This window comes from Erpetoichthys calabaricus, chromosome 7 (genome assembly GCF_900747795.2).
Source record: "Erpetoichthys calabaricus chromosome 7, fErpCal1.3, whole genome shotgun sequence".
Taxonomy (NCBI): domain Eukaryota; kingdom Metazoa; phylum Chordata; class Cladistia; order Polypteriformes; family Polypteridae; genus Erpetoichthys; species Erpetoichthys calabaricus.
Window position 1 is genome coordinate 46,074,509 of NC_041400.2, and position 21,798 is coordinate 46,096,306.

Below are 21,798 nucleotides of genomic sequence, written 5' to 3' on the forward strand. Positions count from 1 at the left end.
GGAAGGCTTTACAGCCAACCCAAATAAAATTATCACTAAAGTGTGGATAGATATTGACTTACCCTCGTATACAAGTCCTTGTGATTCTTAATTCTCTGCAACTTTATCAGTGGAGACTGAACTGGCAAAAACAATGGATTTAAAAGAATTTCTTTATTTCACAAAGATGAAGTCAAGAAAAAAATTGTGAATATTGGGGATCTGTATTTATTACTTGTAAAGAACTTAAATGAAACATTACTATTATTGATTTTCTAAAAGTAATATATTGTTTGTAAAATGAAACTATCTTCAAGTAATTAATCAATTTATTGCGAAGCCATTTTGTTATATTCGTAAATCCATATTTCTGGTTAGTCGATTTTGTAAATAAAATATATTTATTTCTAAAGCACTAAGTCAAACTTACATTCATTTAACATTTATAATAAGCAGCTAATTTTCTTAACAATCGTTTACAGAGAAATGTGAAATTTACTGAAACAAGTATATACCTTTAGTGGATATATAAATCAGTTCATAATCCATTTCCTCCTTGGTGTTAACCCCGAGCATGACTTGAACTCTGAATTCTATGCTAGAATGAGTCAGGCTCCAGTTGACACAATTTGCAGTGCGAACCCCGAATAACTCTCGGGATAGTATTCTGCTGCCATCTAGTGAAGAAAATAACACCATGCTGCAAAAATATTTAATATTTTTATGTTTTCCTTCCACTTTATGGCAACTCTAAGGTAACTCATCAATAATCATGGGAGAGTCAGAGCTTCCAACAAAAAAGCACAATGGCAAACCAAGAGCTGGAAAGGAAATTTCAGAGCAAACTGATACTAAATCATTCCATGTATCCAGTGATAGTAATGATGATGTGAATTGGTCATCAGATGTTGACACAGATTGTAAAACCGATGTATGATACAGCACTGTACAATGGAACCACCACGATATGCTCATGAAGTCTCATGAAGGTTCACTGTGGTGCAAGCAGCTGTGTGACAAAAAAATAAAATAATTGCAATCAAGTGAAAGACAAGCAAGATGTTATGCCCATAAGCACTATTCACAATGCGGTAACTGACCATGTTCGTTTTAGAGGAAATGTGGACGTCACTAAGTCTGATGCTGTGGTAGCCTGCAATAACACAGTAGAAGTGCCAATCGTGCATATCAGGCACTGACATTCGACCCTTTTCTCATGTGCAAGCAAAAGAAAAAATATAAGAAAAGCACGCACAGAACTACACTTGTACTGTCCTGATTGCTGCATTGGGCTGTGCATTGGTGACTGTATCAAAACATATCAAGTGAAAGATGTGTATTAAATCTGCACAAGTACAGCTGTGGACACTAGACATGCCTTTCCTGCGGTACGTATGTTGATGTTTTTCTTTATGTTGACGTATTTACATGTTTCTTTTGCAAGTAAAAACATTTTTTCTTGTTGAAAAATGAGTTTTGCTCATTTTTCCTGGAATATGCATTATGTTAAGGAGCCTAGTCTAGCAGATTACAAATAAAATGTTATTTAGGTAAAACTATATAAAATGATAAAATAACAACAATCCTACATTGTATGTATGACATACAAGTTTCACAACACATACAAATAGCCTTAGGCTAGGGAGGTGTGGGGCACCATTTACAACTTTGCCTAGGGCTGCAAAGAGGCTAGTGCTGGCCTTGGACTTAAGTGTCATTTTTAAATAATAATATTCAGTGACGACAGTAACACTTAATACTGTACTTTACAAAACCCCTACATTTCCAAATCTGGTAATATCACACTAAACTGAGCACTAAAATTTGGATTTACCTGCTGCAAGTCGCTCCAGTCTCTTGCCATGTTCTGGTGGGATTCCATACCTAAAGGGTAAAAAAAAAGGAACAGTAAGATGCATTACTGTACATGCTCAAGCATATTGTAATTGTTTTCTCAATTAATTTCAGCCTGACAGACAGTACATAACTCTTCATAAGATTTATCTGTCTGAAGACAGACCGACAAAGTATAGTGATATGGCCCTTTCTCCACGTGAGATTAAACGTTTCAAGATTTTCTTTAAGCTTTTAGAAACACCCGAGAGAAATTAAAAGCCCTTTATCCTAACCACAATGGTCTGAACAGTGCATTTGATTTTCTGATCTGTATTTTCAGCTGAGGAAATGTGTTTCTTTGTGGCTGTGCATTACCCCTTACAATCACCAGTCAACCTTTTTGTTTTCAAAGGAGCTGATCTTATCTTTGTGTTGATTTTAATGCTACTAAGAATAGGGGTTTAAAGATACTGGTGACTCGTGCTCATAGCTAGTCACTATGAATGTGCAGTTTGCACTTTCTCCTCTGTATCTGTTGTCACGCATGCGCATCATTGGATTTCCTCACAGGCTAAATCAAGATATGTGATAACCCGCCGGAGAAAAAGAGGGCACTGTCACTAACATTCTCTTCTCCTTCTCTCCACGCAGGACTGAGTAACTGCCCAGTGAGGGCACTTAGCTCTGCCCTTTCCAGTTTGTGCACCATACGAAGCCCAGCTGCTTAGAAAGAGGCATCATTTCCACAATGAGCAACCCGCTGGATGGAGCTCTTGTGAACGACCCTTATTATGACAGCCTAGAGCTTATTATTTGTAGTTTTGCCTGACAGGCTATTTTGCTTTATCATTATTCATGTTTTTGTTTTGGACTAAGCATTAAATGCGATGACTGTGTGGTGTCCCAGCTTTTCCTCTCTTGTTTCGACCTATCATATCTGCACCTAGCCACTCTGTATTTATTTTCCTCCAAAATCCCATTCTAAGTTGACTATCAATTGACCAAATATGACTGAATGTGGCTGAAACTTTTTGCCCCATCCAGAATCAGTTCCTTTCTTATGCCCGATGCTGACTTTTCTAACACAGAATTGCAGTAAGTAGGTTTGATAAAGAATTGGCGACAATAACAACAAAAGAGAAAAAAGTTGAGGAGTGCGGTGTAAGAATTCGGGCAGTCTCTGGTGTGTGTAGCCTGAATGTGAAAGGGTTAAAATCAGAACAAAATGAAGTAAGAACTGGAATGCTTTGGGTATTGTGTAAGGGACTGTTAGTGAAAAATAATTAAAAGCAGGAGGATGCTGACTCGGGGGTCTCTAGTTAAAAGTACCAAAGTGGTAGCACTGGCGCCTCTGTCTAACCAGACTGCTAATTTCCAAAAGCTCAAAATGAATGCCGAGTAGACATGAGTGAAAGGATGATTTATACAAAGAGGGTGCCAGAGTGAAGTGTAATTAAATGAAAGGAGTTGCCATTACAGATATTAAGCAACTGAGAGTTATCTGAGTGTGTCCCACTGTAGTAATTATTCTAGTAGCTACAGCTGGAATTTATAAAAAGGGTTTCTCTGAGTCACAGCAGAAAACCAAGAGGGACTCAAGAGTGGCAGCTTGTGAGCGACTAACAATTACAGAAAAGAGATAAGACGAAAAGAATCCATCTACCTGAAATCTGCCACTCTCTTGGGCCAGCTTCTCACCAGTGTTACATAATGCAGGCTGTGACTAATGGTTTTTCAGGAGATGTGTGTTCTGGCCAATGCATTCACACAATGGAAGCAGACAAAGCACTTGCACAAGGCAGTTAATGATCAATGCTTCTTGTATTGGTGAAAGTGTATTATGGCGCTTCTGAAAAATTTAGGGAAGTATAATTTTCATTTGCAATAATACCTGTGTCTTGCTCTGTTTAAAGTAAAAAATTGTGTTATCTCTCTGTCAGTCAGATGATCAATAGTTGGTGCAGCATTGAAGTAGAAATTAATTCTAAATTTGCATCTTTCATTAATTTCATCGGGACACACCTGATGAACGCTACACAACCAAAATGCCAAAATGTTATGTTCCTTTCCTTCTTTACCTTTCAGCATGAGAGTAACCTTTAACTTGTATTCCCATTTCAGACGAATGCTGACACAGCCCTGTACTAGCCCCCCTCATTGCCTCACTTATATGGCAACGCGACTGGGCTCTTCCTACTTCAAAACCGTATACTGTATAAAGGTTAACCACAAACCATATAAAGGTTAACTTTTAAAAAGGCAAGGGTTATTATCAGGAAGGAAGTATATCGACTTCCTTTCAGCCCTCTGTGTTTCTCAACCTCTGCCCAAAGAAATCTCACAGCGACACATTGCTTAACAATGGTGCATTCATGCAGAGCAGCGTCCATGTTCATTTCACCTTAGCTTTAGCTAGACAAATGGTAGTGTTCGATGTACCCATAAGCCATTGTAAACATGTTCTACTGCAGCTGCTTCTGCCCATTGCGGTTACCATGTAATTTTCAAATTGCCTTTACTTTTTGATTTACTGGTTGTAAAGATTTTATTTATTATTTACTGGTTGTAAAGATTTTATTTATTATGAACATGTTCTTCTTGAGTTTGCATATGCTGGATTTATGTCCAAATGCCTGTTGATGGTTTTCTCATTTGAAAGCCAACATTTGTCCAGCTCTCTGGCACTTTTGGTACTGGCCTGTGCTATTCTGACGCCTGACTTGGCCAAAATGCGTACTGCACCTTCAGACACCTTGTGGTGAGTATCAAACGGATACTCAAAAACATTAATTAATCGAAGCTTACACAGAAGACTCCAAAAAACTCCGCAAACAATAGACTTGAACCAGAACCTCCACCCCACCTGGTACTCACTTCCTTATCACCACAAGGTGGATGAAGGTGCAGCACGGATTCTGGCCAAGTCAGGTGTCAGAATAGCACACAAACCCACGAACAATTTGCGCATGGTCCTCTTTAATGCTAAAAACAAGAAATCGACAGCAGAAACACGAAACGCAGTTTATAGCATTCCATGCAGTTTTTGCCCAGCAGTATACATAGGACAAACTTCAAAAAGAATCGCAACACGAATACATGAACATTGCAATGCCGTCAGAAGAAAGGACTCCCGATCACTGATCCACACGCATACTAAATCAACAGGACATACATTTAACTGGGACAATGTACAAGTAAGATTTAAGGCCAGTACCAAAAGTGCCAGAGAGCTGGCACTTTTCATAATAAATAAAATCTTTACAACCAATAAGAACCCCACGTAACTTTTGCTATATATTGCCTTTGATTCTTGTAAGTCTAAGCATTATCCTCTGATGAAGGCCCCTGGTAGGGGCTGAAAGCTCAGGAATAAAAACTACTTTATGATATGTGATTAATTTTCTTCCTTTGTGGATCTCCAGCTGCAAAAAAATTATATATAAATATATATATATATATATATATATATATATATATATATATATATATATATACAGTAGAACCTCTGGTCACGAATGTTTCCGAACACGTACAAATCGGGTTACGATCAAAAAGCTTGCCAAAATTTTGCATCTGTTCAAGACCACACGCTCTGGTGGTGAACAAAAACACTGGTGGCCAGTTTCCCTACGCGCCAATGATTTCCCATTCTCCGTTTCCCATTTTCTATTGTTTGCGTATACAGGGCCAAACAAAGCAGCTGATAAGGCAAAAGGAGTTACAATGTTAATCGAGCAGAGGCCTCAAGTGCTGGAAGAGGTGGAAAAACTGTTGCTAGTGTGGTTGAACAAGAAGAAACTTGCAGGGGATAGTGTAAGCGAGGCGATCATATGCGAGAAAGCCAGGAAGATTCATGGCGATTTGCTGAAAAAAAATCCTTCTCGAGTGGCAAAGGTGAAGAATTTAAAGTCAGTAGAGGATGGTTTAAAAAGTTTTGCAAGAGAAGTGGCATTTAATTTTTTTCCCTGTGCTTAAAACTCATAAAGTGTTTACAGCGAGCAGTTCGTAAGGGTCTAGTGTGAACTCTTACAATGTTAGTTTTCTCTGTTGTTCAAGGTTTTCTCAGTGTTATTCAATGTTTTTACATTTAGTTTACTATTACGCTGTGCATTCTATGGTATAAATTAACTATTTTTGTGTTTAAAAAAATATATATTTACATATAGTTCATACGGTCTGGAACGGATTAATTGTATTTACATACAATCTTATGGAGAAATTACGTTCGAGTCGCAACCAAATTGGGTTGCGTCCAGAGTTTTGGGACGAATTACGGTCGTTACCAGAGGTACCATAGTATATATACATATATACTAGCTGTCCCCTGTAGTGAAACAGGACAAACTTTAAAAATCAATTTAAAAAAAAAATGTAATTCTGGCCATGCAGAAGGTAGGTAAGCTCCAGCATCTAACATTGGCACTGTATCTGGTCGTGCTCAGCTCTGACACGAGAGCGTCCCCCATGTGAGGAGAAAAGCACGTGGCTGTGGTATCTATCTAACGTCAAATGTTACTCCTTAACAATCTGTAGATCATAATGTCTGCTGAATAAACGGGTATTGACAGCTAAGCAAGGCAAGGTATGCTCCAACACGTGGCAAGAGGTATATCAACTAAAATGGAGTCTGGCACGTGAGTGAGGAGGAATTCCTTAAGCTCAGTTCTGGGTTCAAAAATGGCTAAAATGAAACAGCTCTCTCAAGAAACATATCAGTTGTCATGCATGTGCATCAGAGGACATCCTCACAGTCTCAGATAAAGTATGTGTTAGTCCACCTCAATGGGAGGGGGCAATGTTGGGGACCTTCTCTTCTCCTTCTCTCAGCTCCAAGAAACGGCCCACTGGGTGCACTTTACCCCGCCTGTTCCGGGGTCCATCGGGATAAAAAGACTGGCTACCCAGAGAGAAGTCGGCATTTGACCTGGGAGTGCTTCACAAGACGGATCTCCCAATTGCCCTCTATGAAAACACGTGCTACATAGCTTTGAATAGCACCAGACTGGCGAACCTTTATGTGAGTGTTTATAAACATTTATTTTGTTGTTTGTGTGAAGAACTGCTACTAAACAGGATGACATGGTTGGCATCTCAACTACTCATCCATTAAAATCCATCCATTTTCCAACCCGCTGAATCTGAACACAGGGTCACGGGGGTCTGCTGGAGCCAATCCCAGCCAACACAGGGCACAAGGCAGGAACCAATCCCAGGCAGGGTGCCAACCCACCGCAGGTCACACAAAAACACATCCACACACCAAACACACACTAGGGCCAATTTAGAATCGCCTATCCACCTAACCTGCATGTCTTTGGACTGTGGGAGGAAACCGGAGCGCCCGGAGGAAACCCACACAGACACGGGGAGAACATGCAAACTCCACACAGGGAGGACCCAGGAAGTGAACCTGGGTCTCCTAACTGCGAGGCAGCAGCGCTACCACTGTGCCACCGTGCTGCCCATCCATTAAAATTTTTATGGTAATTCCAAGATTTTGCCTATTTTACACATTTCTTTTAATTTGCCACTTTTAAATAAGGTTTTTTTTTTTTTTCATTTTGACTTTAAGGTCAGCAACTTGAGAGTCATCTTTTCACTGTTGCAGATCACACTGGCAGAGAATTTTAAATTTATCGATAAACTAGGTTTCATAAAGCAAGCAGACTGAGCTTCAAGATTTCTATGAAAGAAACAGAGTGATCATTGGTCAATACTTGCTATATGGACAAGCTGGGATATGATCATCCATGGCTGGGTCACCTAGGACAGTGTGCCTTTGATGCTGAATGACCCAAAACACCCAATGGCCTAACTACAAGGGTAGTTATAAATTAATAACTTTGAGTTTGGCAAGGAAAGGTTTACTCACATTTGAGGATATTTTTGTGTGCCTCAAAAAAAAAAAACTTACAACGGAAATTTAAACATTAACGGTCACACCACTGCTATTATTAATTATACTCATACCACTTTTCAAATAGCATTAAAGAGCACATGGAACCAGTCTCGGCCTAGATCCTATTTTGTTTTATTTTATTTTTACATCTACTTATTTTCTCCTAATGTTTACTGTAATCCTTTTATGAGTTTTCATTCTTTGCTTGGTACCTGCCACATATGTAGAACCCATGCTGGTTAGTCTTAAAAGAAACTGTGGTGATATTGTAGTCACTAGCAGATTTCATATTTGTGTGCTGCTCATGTTTGTTTGTATTATATTATGACGTGAAAGGAAGCCGTAATGTCCGCCTACAAGCCACACATATTCACTTTGCTTATAAAGACTGCTTTCTTAGTTGGCTTGTTACGGTTATCAGATACTTTTCACTTTCAAAACGTATTGTAGGTTTAAAAGCAACTATATTTCACATCCCACAGTATTTTCTGCCTATTATCTCCAGCACATTGCAACAAAACAAAGCTTCATACAACCGAACGTTTGTGAGAATGAGTCTTCATGTCTGCATGTGTGTCTGCTTGCTGAAAGAGGAAGAGAGGGATGTATTTTGGCAAGACAATGTGAGCTCAGTTAGGTCAGGTCTACAACCAGAGCTGAGAGTATTTCATTCTATATACACATATCTAAACCGTAATGTTCAAGCAAGGTCTGACGATAATTTAGTGTTTCAAAATTAATGTCTCACAGCCTGTATCAGCAATATCTGCTAGCGAAACTTTTTTTTTTTTTTTCAAATTTGATTAATTTCAGTCCAAACTCAGAAGTCTGTGTGGACAAAAATGATTCTGTGATCTTCTGATTCTGCTGAGAAAGGTGTCACTATTAGCAAAGATGAATTCATTGCAATGTACCAAAACATGGGACTCAAAAAAAAGATTTTGCTATAAAATCCAAAATCTTACAACACCTACAAAGCAAACGAGTATTTTATTTTATTTTGTTATTTGAGAGATTATAATACAGTATACTGTATAAGAAAATCTGAATGTTAATCATTTAAATGGTCATTGTTGAAAGTTAAATGTTATGGCCCTTGTAGTATTTAAAGCAACTAGAACTTATTTGCAATTGTGTTTTGTTAAATTAGGAAAATAAAAAATATGTGCAATAGAGGATGGGGTGCAGAATCTTTTCTGATGATCTAACATAATCAGCAATTGCGGATAAACATTTTTGCTATATTATAATGCTCCTGAATTTACAACCAAATCTTCCATAAACCTAAAAATGTGGAAATAAAAGTGGGCACTAATTTGAGTCCAAGATTAAAGTGTAACAAACTCTGTCCCATAACGTTCCCCTTTTTCCCTTTAAACAACTGCCCACCAAAAGGTCTGTTCACATCACTGACAATAATATATGAAAAGTGACATGTTGTAATAAGTGCTAGCAGAGGTATTGTAAATTTGCTACTTTTGAATATTTTCATCACACACAAAGCGTCCTCGTCCTCCACACCCATGAAGTTAAAATGGATGGTAAGACAAATGCTTAGCTATAATTGCTAGTAAGTACAGAGGATGAAACGGTATGGAATAGTTTTGTTTTAAATTTTATTCTGAAGATATCCTGGCTCAGAGTATCATTTGGGATTTACCTCATGTCTGAGTCTATATAATTATTTTTTAGGATTTTTCTTTCATATTTTGGATTTCTTTCTCATTTCTTGAAACATCAAATACTGGCTCATGTGTTTGCATGAATGGAGCTAATGATATTTGTATGATGTATACTTCCAGAAATGCTTGGAAGAATATAAAAGTTACAACTAAGCTGTGCTTTGTTTTTTTCTCTTAATAAAAATAAATAAATACAGACAGGACTTTCTGTTGTGTTATTTTATTTTTACACTTGTTCAACATGAAAAAGCAAGGGATTTAAAGGATTACAAAGCCCAATGCATTTTAACAACAGATATTTGTTTTATGTCTGACTTACCCTGTTGTGTGTGCTATACTTTTGATAATCTTCTAAACTTTTTTATAGTTCTTTAACCATTTTGAAATACATTCTGAATGCAGAAACCCAGTATCTGAATGGTGCAAACGTTACATTCTAAAAAAAAATAAACAGCACGAACTTAAATACGTGTGTAACTAAAATTGCACAGAATCATAATGAAACAACATGGAAAGGAAGACAGCATCTATAACCTTCTCTAGAAAATTCATTTGACAGCACCGATTTTGCAACACACACATTCAATTTTTGGCACACCATGCTGTGCTCATTACAGATGACAAGCCCACCCTAAAATTAGCACTAATTAGACACTTTCAAGCTTATTAGACTTAAACGAATTCAAGCAGAAATGCATTTGATCACAAATTCTCTAATTTGGTTATTTTTTAAGTGATTTGTGTGGGTTGACATTTTGATCTGTCGTGAAGACCACAAAAAAAAAAAAATCAATTAAAGGCAATGTGGCATCCTGCTGTCTCTTTTTCTTTCAAATTGACAATGCTAATCACAAACAGAATTTCATAATTGTGGGTTCTGGGCCAAAAAGTAAATCATGGTAACATAATATTAGTTTCAAGGAGACAACCCAAAAAAGCTATTAGATTTTTTTTTTTAAGAAAACATCCAACTGATGGAGTATTTGCTCAAGTTGACTTCCAAAACTGCAAAAGCTACTGCATTGTAGCATACATTTTATTAATAAAAAGATTCCCCAATTTGGAATTTAAAAAATTCTGTCATAGCTTTTAAAAATCATATATGCTTAATGGTAAAGTTTAAAGCAGATGATTTTAAAAAAATATATAAATAATTCACTAACTACAGAATCAATACCGGATATAAAATACAAGACTGTGCATCTGAATGGCTTACACTTGAAACTTACTTGAAGTGTAATGATGACCCCCAATTTTAAGACTTTTTTGGTTCTCAGACAATGAACATAGAAGTCTGATATTTATTTACCATAGGACAAATGTAATAATAAATAATAATAATTCATTACATTTATATAGTGCTTTTCTCAGTACTCAAAGCGCTATCCACACAGGGAGGAACCGGGAAGCGAACCCACAATCTTCCACAGTCTAAATGTCACAAGTGGAACTACACTTCTGATACCACTTTCACCTCTCTATTATAAAAAAAATCCTGGGAGAGAAAGACTAGGGAGACGAGACGGGAAGACGCTTAAAAGACCCACGAGACAAAAGTGATTGGTCACGGAGCGTCTCACAGGGACCTTAAACATGAGACTTTGTGCCAAGAGATTGACCCAGGACTGTCTCGCTGAGACGTAGAACATGAGATTCTTGCAAGACATGCCCTACTTACAACCAATATCAAATAAGACCACAGACAGCAAAACACTCAGTCGTGCAAAGGCTTTGAGCACACACAGATCCAGGGCTCTCAGCGCATATAAAGCGTATAAGGACAATATGTTATAGATGAAACGTCGACGACTAAGCGAAGAAGAAACAGCAGCACGGAGAAAAGAGACTCAAAAGCGTTGGAGAGAAAAAAATGCAAAAAAGAAAAAGTATAATCTAGGCGCAAATTCAGAAAATAAGGAAAGTAATAATCAGCCCAGAACAAGTGGAATTGGAAAAAGCACATCCAATCGGGCTCAGAATTAAAAGACAAAGAGTAAAAGACAAAGTAGAACTTCATAAAGACGTTCAAAAACGTTGGCGCTATACACATGCAGAGCAGGTTAGAGATTATGAAAGTAGTGGAATTCGAAAAGCTCAAAAAAAACGTTGGCGTGATACACATGTAGAGAAAGTTAAAGAATATGAAAGCAGGAAAATTAAAAAGTATCAAAAAAAAAGAAAGTAAAGATCGCAGCAGTGCAAACAAGCGGAAATTATAACTCGAAAAAAGGGAAAATAATCACCGCGGACCAGGTGTCATTGAAAAAAAGCAGGACAAAGCGAGGTCAGAAATAAAAGACAAAGAGTAGAAAACAAAGTAAAACGTCATAAAGAGGTTAAAAAACAAGGGGGGCCAAGCACATGCAGAGCAGGTTATAGATAATGAAAACAGTTGAATTCAAAAGACTCAAAAAAACGTAGGCGCAAAAGACATGCAGAGCAAGATACAGAATACTGTATGAAAGCAGAAAAAAACAAAAGTGTCAAAATAAAGAAAGTAAACATTGTATGAGTGCAAACAAAGAGAAATTATTACTTGGAGAAATAAGAAAAGGCAAATAGAGATCAAATAAATGGACACAGGTGACATGTCAGAAGTATGTAAATATTGTAAGGCATTGAAGTTTATGTCAAAGAATTTCAAAAACGGGGTTTACCTCACATGCATTTATCGGTTACTTTGGAAAAAAAATTATTAACTGCTGATGATGTAGATTGTTTTGTCTGTGCTGAAATTCCAAACAGAGAAACCTATCCTGAATTAGGGGTACAAAGTCATTAAACACATGTCTCACGGGCCTCATTTAAAAGATTCAGCATGTTAGGCCTCGAAAGATTCCAAATATTGTTTTTAAGGAAGTTCTGAAATAAAAGTGAAACTAATGAAATAGTAAAAAATTTAAAGAAAAAAAAAATCTTAAAAGCGTGTATCCGGAGAACCAAACATGGAGGTTGGTGAGCAAAGCGAGCAGGGGGCAAAGCTCCCTAGTAGCATAAAAATATGGAGGACACTGACTGGTTAGTTGCTAGGTCCATCACAGTTATGGAGCCTCTCCTGCGGGCTAGATTGACTGAAACGTGGATCATCCAACCACTGAGTAAGTGTCATTTAGACAAACTTTAAGATGACATAAAAACATGCTCTTATTTTCAACAGGAAGAGATGAAGGATTATAGCATCAGTGAAAATGGTAGCAAGTGTGTTCACGCATAACCCAACGACAACTGAATACATTGTCTTACATTTAAATCTGATATCCATGCAAAACATGTCCCATAATCGAGAGTTTCTGCCATCATACATTCAAGTTTGGGCTTTAATTACATCGATCTTTGAAATCAGTATATTATAAAAATGTGGCTGGACAAAGGCTTGCCCATACAGATCACTAAGTACAGTTAATAAACATAACAATAGCCTTTACAAAAAAAAAAGCCATGCATAATCCCCAGTTACAAAGTCATACAGCACATTTAAAACATACATCATAAAGTATGAATTGGGCTTCATATTTTGGCACAAAAATAGCTTTATCTACATAAATTTGGTCTTTAAAAGATTAAATTAATTTTATTTTCCATTTCCCAAATCTGTGAATGTGACTCAAACAATTAAAATTAAATGTTTTCAAGTCAATGTTATTTTCCCACAATTGTGGTATCCATTATTTTGCCATGGGAAACTGAGTTCTTAAGTGAAGCATTTGTCTAATCTGGCAATTAAAAAAAATGTGTATGTTCCTTTTGGAATATGACACCTAAAACTGAACAATATTCCTGACAAGTGCATTATGGGGGTTTAAAATAATCAGTCTTGATTTGTAGTCAACACAGCGTGCCATGTAACCCAACATTCTATTATCATTCTTAATCACTTCTCTAGATCAGGGGTTGTCAACCCTTTCCTTGGCAAACCACCACCAAGAATTGAAATGTTTTGATTTTTTAACTATTTAATTCTTTCAAGGTGCAACTAAAGGAAATATTTCTGCAACACACCACCACCACCTTTTAACAAAGGATTAACCAAGGGCTTTATGTTCTTATTTCATGGGTGTGTGTCTTTGACATACATATTTTTTTTGTATGCTAAACTGTTATTAATAAATTGTTTTGTAGTTTAGTTGTACAGCTTGATATCCAATAACAATTAGCCATCCTAAACTTTTAAATTACAAAAATGATATAGTTACAAACTAATTCAGCGCAAAAAAAAAATCACAAATATTTCTCAGTCAATGTGAGGGCTAAACCTGTTTATGGCACAGAGAGGTCTTCATGTCAGGCTCCAGGTTTGATTACTTGATAAAAAGTCTACGTTCAGTCTGTAATTATTTTTTAGGCAAGGATGAAATTTACTAAAAAGTGGTGACTCTGGCTGAAACACTAGCTTTTCACTATTGATTAATATTATTGGACATTAAACTGAAATGGTAAATACTATACCTTAATTGTTAACATTGGTATTTCTTCCTCACTGTATATTGTTCTGTATTAGTCTTTTTAAAAAGTTTTTTAAGCTGTTCTAATAAAGATGGCAGACCAAAGAAGTTTACCAAAACTAAAAATATTGTAGTGTTTGCAGATTGAATTTGAGAGAGATGAAGATTGAGAGAGAGACATAATGCGCAGACATCTTGTGCAGGCAGGTTGTAGAGGCTCAGAAAGTGACCATGTGGCACATGGTGCCTGGGTAGTCTTCATCCCGAAATGGATTGTTTCAAGGAGGCGTGAAGCAAGGGAAAGCAGTTATCTCTGGTCCCATTTGAGCAGTGGGAGACTTTGAATTGTTGCAGGTGGTGGATACAGAAGAGGAGAATGAGGCAAGGTGGGAAAAACATGGATGGAATCTCACAACTGAAGCACCATGAGATGGAGTGGAAAAGAAACTCTGCCAAGCATGGAGACTCAAGATAGGCCACTGTAATCAAAGCCCCATTTTTCCTTATTTTTTTACAATTGACACAGCTGCTGATGGTACTCATGCCACATGTTAAGAACTGCCGATTTATATCATATACATTTATTGAAAAGTGTAGCAGATCCAGCACAGATCCTTGTTTGTGGCTTTATCTTTTATGATGAATATTCTCTATAGCTACTAGATGGTCTCTACCTACTGTATTTCATAGATGAAAAATTTGTAAAAATATGAATTAATAGCATTTGCTAATTTCTTCGATTCTTTTTAACCGTGGTACAGACACCTCATTTTTCTCTTTCACTTTTTTTCTTTTGCAATACCTAAAACATCCAATAATGGTTTCTTTTCACACTTTCAATGATAGTCGACTTTGACCGCATTTTTACACGTCTAAATTGTTTTTTAATACAGTTATCATATGCTCATTATAAGAATAACACTGGAGTTCTACATCCTGAGTTTTAAAGCTGCTTTCTTTCACAATTGTAATATTTAATCACTTTTATACGTGTAAATTTGTCTGGTTTTAGGTTTTTAGGTGTGTAAATTTCATTCCTAACCATAATTTTCATTGTGTGTTTTTTGCTTACTTCATATTCGCTTGCATGCCATGATGCATTACATGTGACAGCCATGATTAGTGACATCACTGATTTTCCAAACAGCTTATTCCTTAGCGAAAGTTAGGCGCTGATCTAAATTAGATTTCTTTTAGGTTCTGAATTTGGTTCTGTTTTTTTGACCTTTGACTTTGTGTTGCTCTTTGTTAATGTTTGTTTCAATCACCTCTGTAACCATTGACAGTAATCCTTGGCTATATTTTCTAATAATGTCACTAATAATAATCTCTTTCAGAAATTCTTTATACATTCACTGTGTGTCCTCTTAAATTCCTTAATGCATCTAAATTTTGGAATCAAGATGTCCTAGAATAAATGTAATGCACCGTTAAATCTATCCCACTTCTTCTTAACCAGCTCAGTACTTGAAAGTTCATCCCAGTTTTTGTTCCTATAGTCTTTGACACATCTCCTTTCAAAATTAAATGCAGTGATAACAATTTTTGATTATAAATGGAGTCAAAACACTGTACAACTTATTATATTATGGTGAAAATACCCTGAAGGCTCAGTTACATCTTGTCCCTAAATTCTACTTTTGGTTGTTAAAGAATCAATAACTGACATAGGATTCCTCTTTCAATAGAATATTAACATTCTTGGTTAAAAACCAATGACTGATTAGATTGTGAATTCCTGTTCATTGTACATATATTCCCCATTACTACAGCATTCCCATTAAAATTGTATTTCATTCAAAAATGTGTACATCTCCATGATTATATGATTATAACACATGCGTGGCTTCATGCCTCTATCCTTGCAGTTTCCTATTCAAACCCTACTATACTCACTAAAATGAGACTCATCACATTTGAAGAAAACAAATTTGTAAATCTATGGATGTACTGGGGCGGCACGGTGGCGCAGTGGGTAGCGCTGCTGCCTCGCAGTTGGGTGATCTGGGGACCCGGGTTCGCTTCCCGGGTCCTCCCTGCGTGGAGTTTGCATGTTCTCCCCGTGTCTGCGTGGGTTTTCCTCCGGGCGCTCCGGTTTCCTCCCACAGTCCAAAGACATGCAGGTTAGGTGGATTGGCGATTCTAAATTGGCCCTAGTGTGTGCTTGGTGTGTGGGTGTGTTTGTGTGTGTCCCTGCGGTGGGTTGGCACCCTGCCCAGGATTGTTTCCTGCCTTGTGCCCTGTGTTGGCTGGGATTGGCTCCAGCAGACCCCCGTGACCCTGTGTTTGGATTCAGCGGGTTGGAAAATGGATGGATGGATGGATGGACGTACTGTAAAAGGACACCTTTTCAGTCTTGCTTTTCTAAATATCATGAATCTATTTATATTATATTCATCTTCACACCAAGCATTCAGCACGGCTTCTGTTATTGGTGTAACATCATCCTTACGTTACGTGTAACTTCAATTAATTTTTTTAACACTTCCAACTGTAATTCAGTAAATGTGTAGTTTTAGTGATTTTTGTCTTTGTACTTACTCCCTTTGGCAGTTAAATTCAAACTTTTATATTATTCTCAATACTAATGTCCTGATGACACATGAAAACACTGAAATATAATACTTCTATACATTCAAACAAATAGATTTTTCCATGCCCTATCCTGCAGTAAAATAACACGATTAAAGCCATGTTCAGTCTAAAAAACATTCAGAATGAAGACTGAACCTCTTTCATCCACTGAGTTCAAAGAGAATCTTTCCAATGTAATAACCTGAAACTTTGGTATCGACCCCTTTGATATTCCTGTTAATTGGCAGTTCTGTTTCATCATTCTTACCTTGGCAAGACATTACTCAAAGACAAGTCAAATTTTCTGTTTGCTAGTAACGACTTTTCTGGGAAAAGCAAATAGCTGTATAAATGCTGCAACACATGCTCAAAATAAATAATGATGAAAATTTTTTTAAGCTCCTTATATATTATACCAACAGATTTCTCCCAAGAGTATTACATATCTATTCATTCATTCATTTCTAGTCTTTCTCATTCTTACTCATTTACTCATTCTTACTCAGGTTAACTGGAAATTAAACCCTTTCCTGACGTCAAGGGAATAAACATCCCTGATGGGGGTGCAACTCTACCATCTCACATTCCCCTGCTCACTCACTGGGCCACTTTAGAGCTACTAATTAACTTGACATGTGCGTATTTGAAATGAAGGAGGAAATCTAAAGCTCTATGCAATGAGGACTAAAATTATGCTCAGAAATAAAGAGAAATGAACTGAGTAAAGGACTACACAAAATGCATTTGTTTTTTTTTTTTAATTTGTTTTGTTGTTGCTGTTTCCTTTTCACATTTTATGATAGTTTTCTGTGCAGAGCATTTAAGGGAAGGATTTGAACTGGTTGTCTGAATGAAGGAAGCAGCCTTTTGATAATAAGATTATGTACATTAATGGAAAAGTGCTAAAGGCTCGTGGCACTGGAAGTTCAGAGTTTTTAGGAATGTGCTATGTTATTTCTCTCTACAGTAAATAATAAATAATAATTATAATTCTTTACATTTATATAGCACTTTTCTCACTACTCAAAGCGCTCTCAAATGTAGCTACTACAAAACACAGAATATGATTTTATAACCTCTGTTTCTGGGTGAGAGGTTGTACCAACCACTTCTAAGTACATCCCATTTGTGAGGTGATTTTGGAAATGACACTTCCAGCTTTTCCAGAATGAAGGTCTTAAATGCACCGGTAAGAAAGTCTGGGAGAAAAAAGTCAGGCAGGATTTTAGATTTATGAATCTCAAAAATAAAATGACTATATAAAGTTAGACAAAGGGCTTGATCACCCATTGTAGACAGCTATGTCTGTGGGGCAACCAGAACTTCAGAAGATCCAGACTGGAGAGAGGCAGCAAACATGGATGGAGTAAGTAGGTTTTGAAGATATGTGGGTGCAGACGCAGCAGGACACTTGTATATGAGGAGCAGAAACTTTTATTGGATCCACCCCTTGGCAGGCAACCAAGGTAAAGTGAAAAACACAGGGGTAACATGAAAATACTTATTGAGTATCAGCAAATACACATGCAGTGCTATTTTGGGGATCCTGTTAGCTTCTCAGTAGTTTTTGGGGAAGGCCAACAAACAGAGAGTTGCAGGAGTCCAAACAAAATGATATAAAAACATGGACCAGCGTTTCATCATTTTGCATTGAGGAAAATGATTTGAGTTTGGATATATTCCTGAGATGATAGAAAGATGTCTTAGAAACAATGGCAAAATGGTTACAGAAAGTAAAAGATGGGTCAAATCTAACACCTACTCTAGGTTTTTGCTAAGGAGGATGGTGGAATCTGAGTGTAACCAGATTTTTTTTCTGGCATCAAGGACCCCCAACAATGGCTTCTGTTTTGCCACTGTTTAGCTGCAAATAGCTTTCCCTCTTGTAGCACTAGGTATTACCCAAGTATTTTATGACCTGAGATAATCATAAATGCCCTTTAAGAAAGGTATGGAAATAGATTTGTGTGTCATTGGGAAAGCAATGAAAAGGCAATGTGTACTTGCATACAATTTTATCCAGGTAGTATGTAAATCAAGAAAAGTATTTTGCCAAGTACTGAAACCTGAGGAATTCCAAAACAGACAAAATATTTGTTTGACTGATGTTTGCCAAAGGCAATGTGTTCTTTCCTTTTAGTGAGACAGGTGGTGAACCATTTCCATAGGACAGAGGAGATTCCAACATTGCAGAGGCGATGCAGTACTAAGATGTCATGGTTAACAGTGTTTTAAAGACGGTGATCAGCATGAGCTAAAGCGCGTGCAGAAGGAACTCCGAGTCCAGCTCAGGGCGGCGAAGGAGCAGTACAGGAGAAAGCTGGAGCAGAAGTTGCAGAACAACAGCATGAAGGAAGTGTGGGATGGGATGAAGATCATCACTGGCTGCAGCTCAAAGCGGGGTACCACCATCGAGAGAGACGTGAAGAGAGCAAACCAAATGAACATCTTGTTTAACAGGTTTGACCACCCTAACCCACTCTCACCTCGGAGTACTCCACTCTCTACACATCCTTCTGCTGATACCAACATAGGAGAGACATCCCCACCCACAATTACAGCAGCGCAAGTGAGCAGAGAGCTGAGGAAACTTCGTGCCAGCAAAGCAGCAGGTCCAGATGGAGTATCGCCACGACTGCTGAAGGTCTGTGCATCAGAGCTGGGGGGTCCTCTACAGCGCATCTTCAACCTGAGCCTGGAACAGGGGAAAGTCCCGAGGCTTTGGAAAACATCTTGCATCACCCCAGTCCCAAAGGTATCACGTCCTGGTGAGCTGAATGACTTCCGGCCTGTCGCTCTAACATCACATGTGATGAAGACCATGGAGCGGCTGCTGCTTCACCACCTGAGGCCACAGGTCCAACACGCCCTCGACCCTCTGCAGTTCGCATACCAGGAGAAGGTGGGAGCGGAAGATGCCATCATCTATATGCTACATCGATCCCTCTCCCACTTGGACAGAGGCAGTGGTGCTGTAAGAATTATGTTTCTAGACTTCTCTAGCGCCTTCAACACCATCCAACCTCTGCTCCTTAGGGACAAGCTGACAGAGATGGGAGTAGATTCATACCTGGTGGCATGGATCGTGGACTATCTTACAAACAGACCTCAGTATGTGCGTCTCGGGAATTGCAGATCTGACATTGTGGTCAGCAACACAGGAGTGCCGCAGGGGACTGTACTTTCTCCGGTCCTGTTCAGCCTATATACATCAGACTTCCAATATAACTCGGAGTCCTGCCACGTGCAAAAGTTTGCTGACGACACTGCTATCGTGGGCTGCATCAGGAGTGGGCAGGAGGAGGAGTATAGAAACCTCATCAAGGACTTTGTTAAATGGTGCGACTTAAACCACCTACAACTGAACACCAGCAAAACCAAGGAACTGGTGGTGGATTTTAGGAGACCCAGGCCCCTCATGGACCCCGTGATCATCAGAGGTGACTGTGTGCAGAGGGTACAGACCTATAAATACCTGGGAGTGCAGCTGGACGATAAATTGGACTGGACTGCCAATACTGATTCTTTGTGCAAGAAAGGACAGAGCCGCCTGTACTTCCTTAGAAGACTGGCATCCTTCAACATCTGCAGTAAGATGCTGCAGATGTTCTATCAGATGGTTGTGGCGAGTGCCCTCTTCTACGCAGTGGTGTGCTGGGGAGGCAGCATTAAGAAGAAGGATGCCTCACGCCTGGACAAACTGGTGAGGAAAGCAGGCTCTATTGTTGGCATAGAGCTGGACAGTTTGACATCCGTAGCAGAGCAACGGGCACTCAGCAGGCTCCTATCAATTATGGAAAATCCACTACATCCATTAAATAGTGTCATCACCAGACAGAGGAGCAGTTTCAGCGACAGACTGCTGTCACTGTCCTGCTCCACTGACAGACTGAGAAGATCATTCCTCCCCCAAACTATGCGTCTCTTCAATTCCACCAGAGGGGGTAAACGTTGAACATTATTCAAGTTATTGTCTGTTTTTTTTACCTGCATTTTTTATTACTCTTTAATTTAATATTTTTTGCTGCTGGAGTATGTGAATTTCCCCTTGGGATTAATAAAGTATCTATCTATCTATCTCTATCTATCTAACACTAGAATCTCTGAACCTTTCAAAAATTTTCGTTGTCCCAAAGCGCCTTCATTTCCCTCACAGCTTCTTATCACTGCGCCAATTGCCCATTCAAGAATAAAACTGAATGAAACAAAAAATCGCTCAAGTGACAACAAGATACCAAGAAGAAGTGATTCATCCGCATTTGTGTCTGCCTTAATACCTTCAGTGCCAACTTTTACAAGTACCATTAATTTACACAGGCTTTTACAAACTCAGATCAAATGTATGTCTTTATGATGTATGTCTTTATGATATACAGTGCATCTGGAAAGTATTCACAGCGCATCACTTTTTCCACATTTTGTTATGTTACAGCCTTATTCCAAAATGGATTAAATTCATTTTTTCCTCAGAATTCTACACACAACACCCCATGATGACAACGTGAAAAAAGTTTACTTGAGGTTTTTGCAAATTTATTAAAAATAAAAAAACTGAGAAATCACATGTACATAGGTATTCACAGCCTTTGCTCATTACTTTGTCAATGCACCTTTGGAAGCAATTACAGCCTCAAGTCTTTTGACTATGATGCCACAAGCTTGGCACACGTATCCTTGGCCAGTTTCGCCCATTCCTCTTTGCAGCACCTCTGAAGCTCCATCAGGTTGGATGGGAAGCGTCGGTGCACAGCCATTTTAAGATCTCTCCAGAGATGTTCAATCGGAGTCAAGTCTGGGCTCTGGCTGGGCCACTCAAGGACTTTCACAGAGTTGTCCTGAAGCCACTCCTTTGATATCTTGGCTGTGTGCTTAGGGTCGTTGTCCTGCTGAAAGATGAACTGTCGCCCCAGTCTGAGGTCAAGAGCGCTCTGGAACAGGTTTTCATCCAGGATGTCTCTGTACATTGCTGCGGTCATCTTTCCCTTTATCCTGACTAGTCTCCCAGTCCCTGCCGCTGAAAAACATCCTTACAGCATGATGCTGCCACCACCATGCTTCACTGTAGAGATGGTATTGGCCTGGTGATGAACGGTGCCTGGTTTCCTCCAAACGTAATGCCTGGCATTCATACCAAAGAGTTCAATCTTTGTCTCATCAGACCAGAGAATTTTCTTTCTCATGGTCTGAGAGTCCTTCAGGTGCCTTTTGGCAAACTCCAGGCGGGCTGCCATGTGCCTTTTACTAAGGAGTGGCTTCTGTCTGGCCACTCTACCATACAGGCCTGATTGGTGGATTGCTGCAGAGATGGTTGTCCTTCTGGAAGGTTCTCCTCTCTCCACAGAGGACCTCTGGAGCTCTGACAGAGTGACCATTGGATTCTTGGTCA

General features: G+C 38.5%; 1 protein-coding gene across 3 annotated transcripts in view; it reads right to left on the reverse strand.

Moving 5' to 3' along the window:
* LOC114654091 (lysine-specific demethylase 4C-like) overlaps window positions 1-21,798 on the reverse strand; it is a 980,420-nt gene that overhangs the window by 825,935 nt on the left and 132,687 nt on the right. For all 3 annotated transcript variants that reach the window (XM_051930015.1, XM_051930013.1, XM_051930014.1), the window contains exon 6: window positions 1,814-1,863. In XM_051930015.1, coding sequence (XP_051785975.1) covers window positions 1,814-1,863 — 50 coding nt within the window. The remainder of the gene's footprint in view (window positions 1-1,813; window positions 1,864-21,798) is intronic.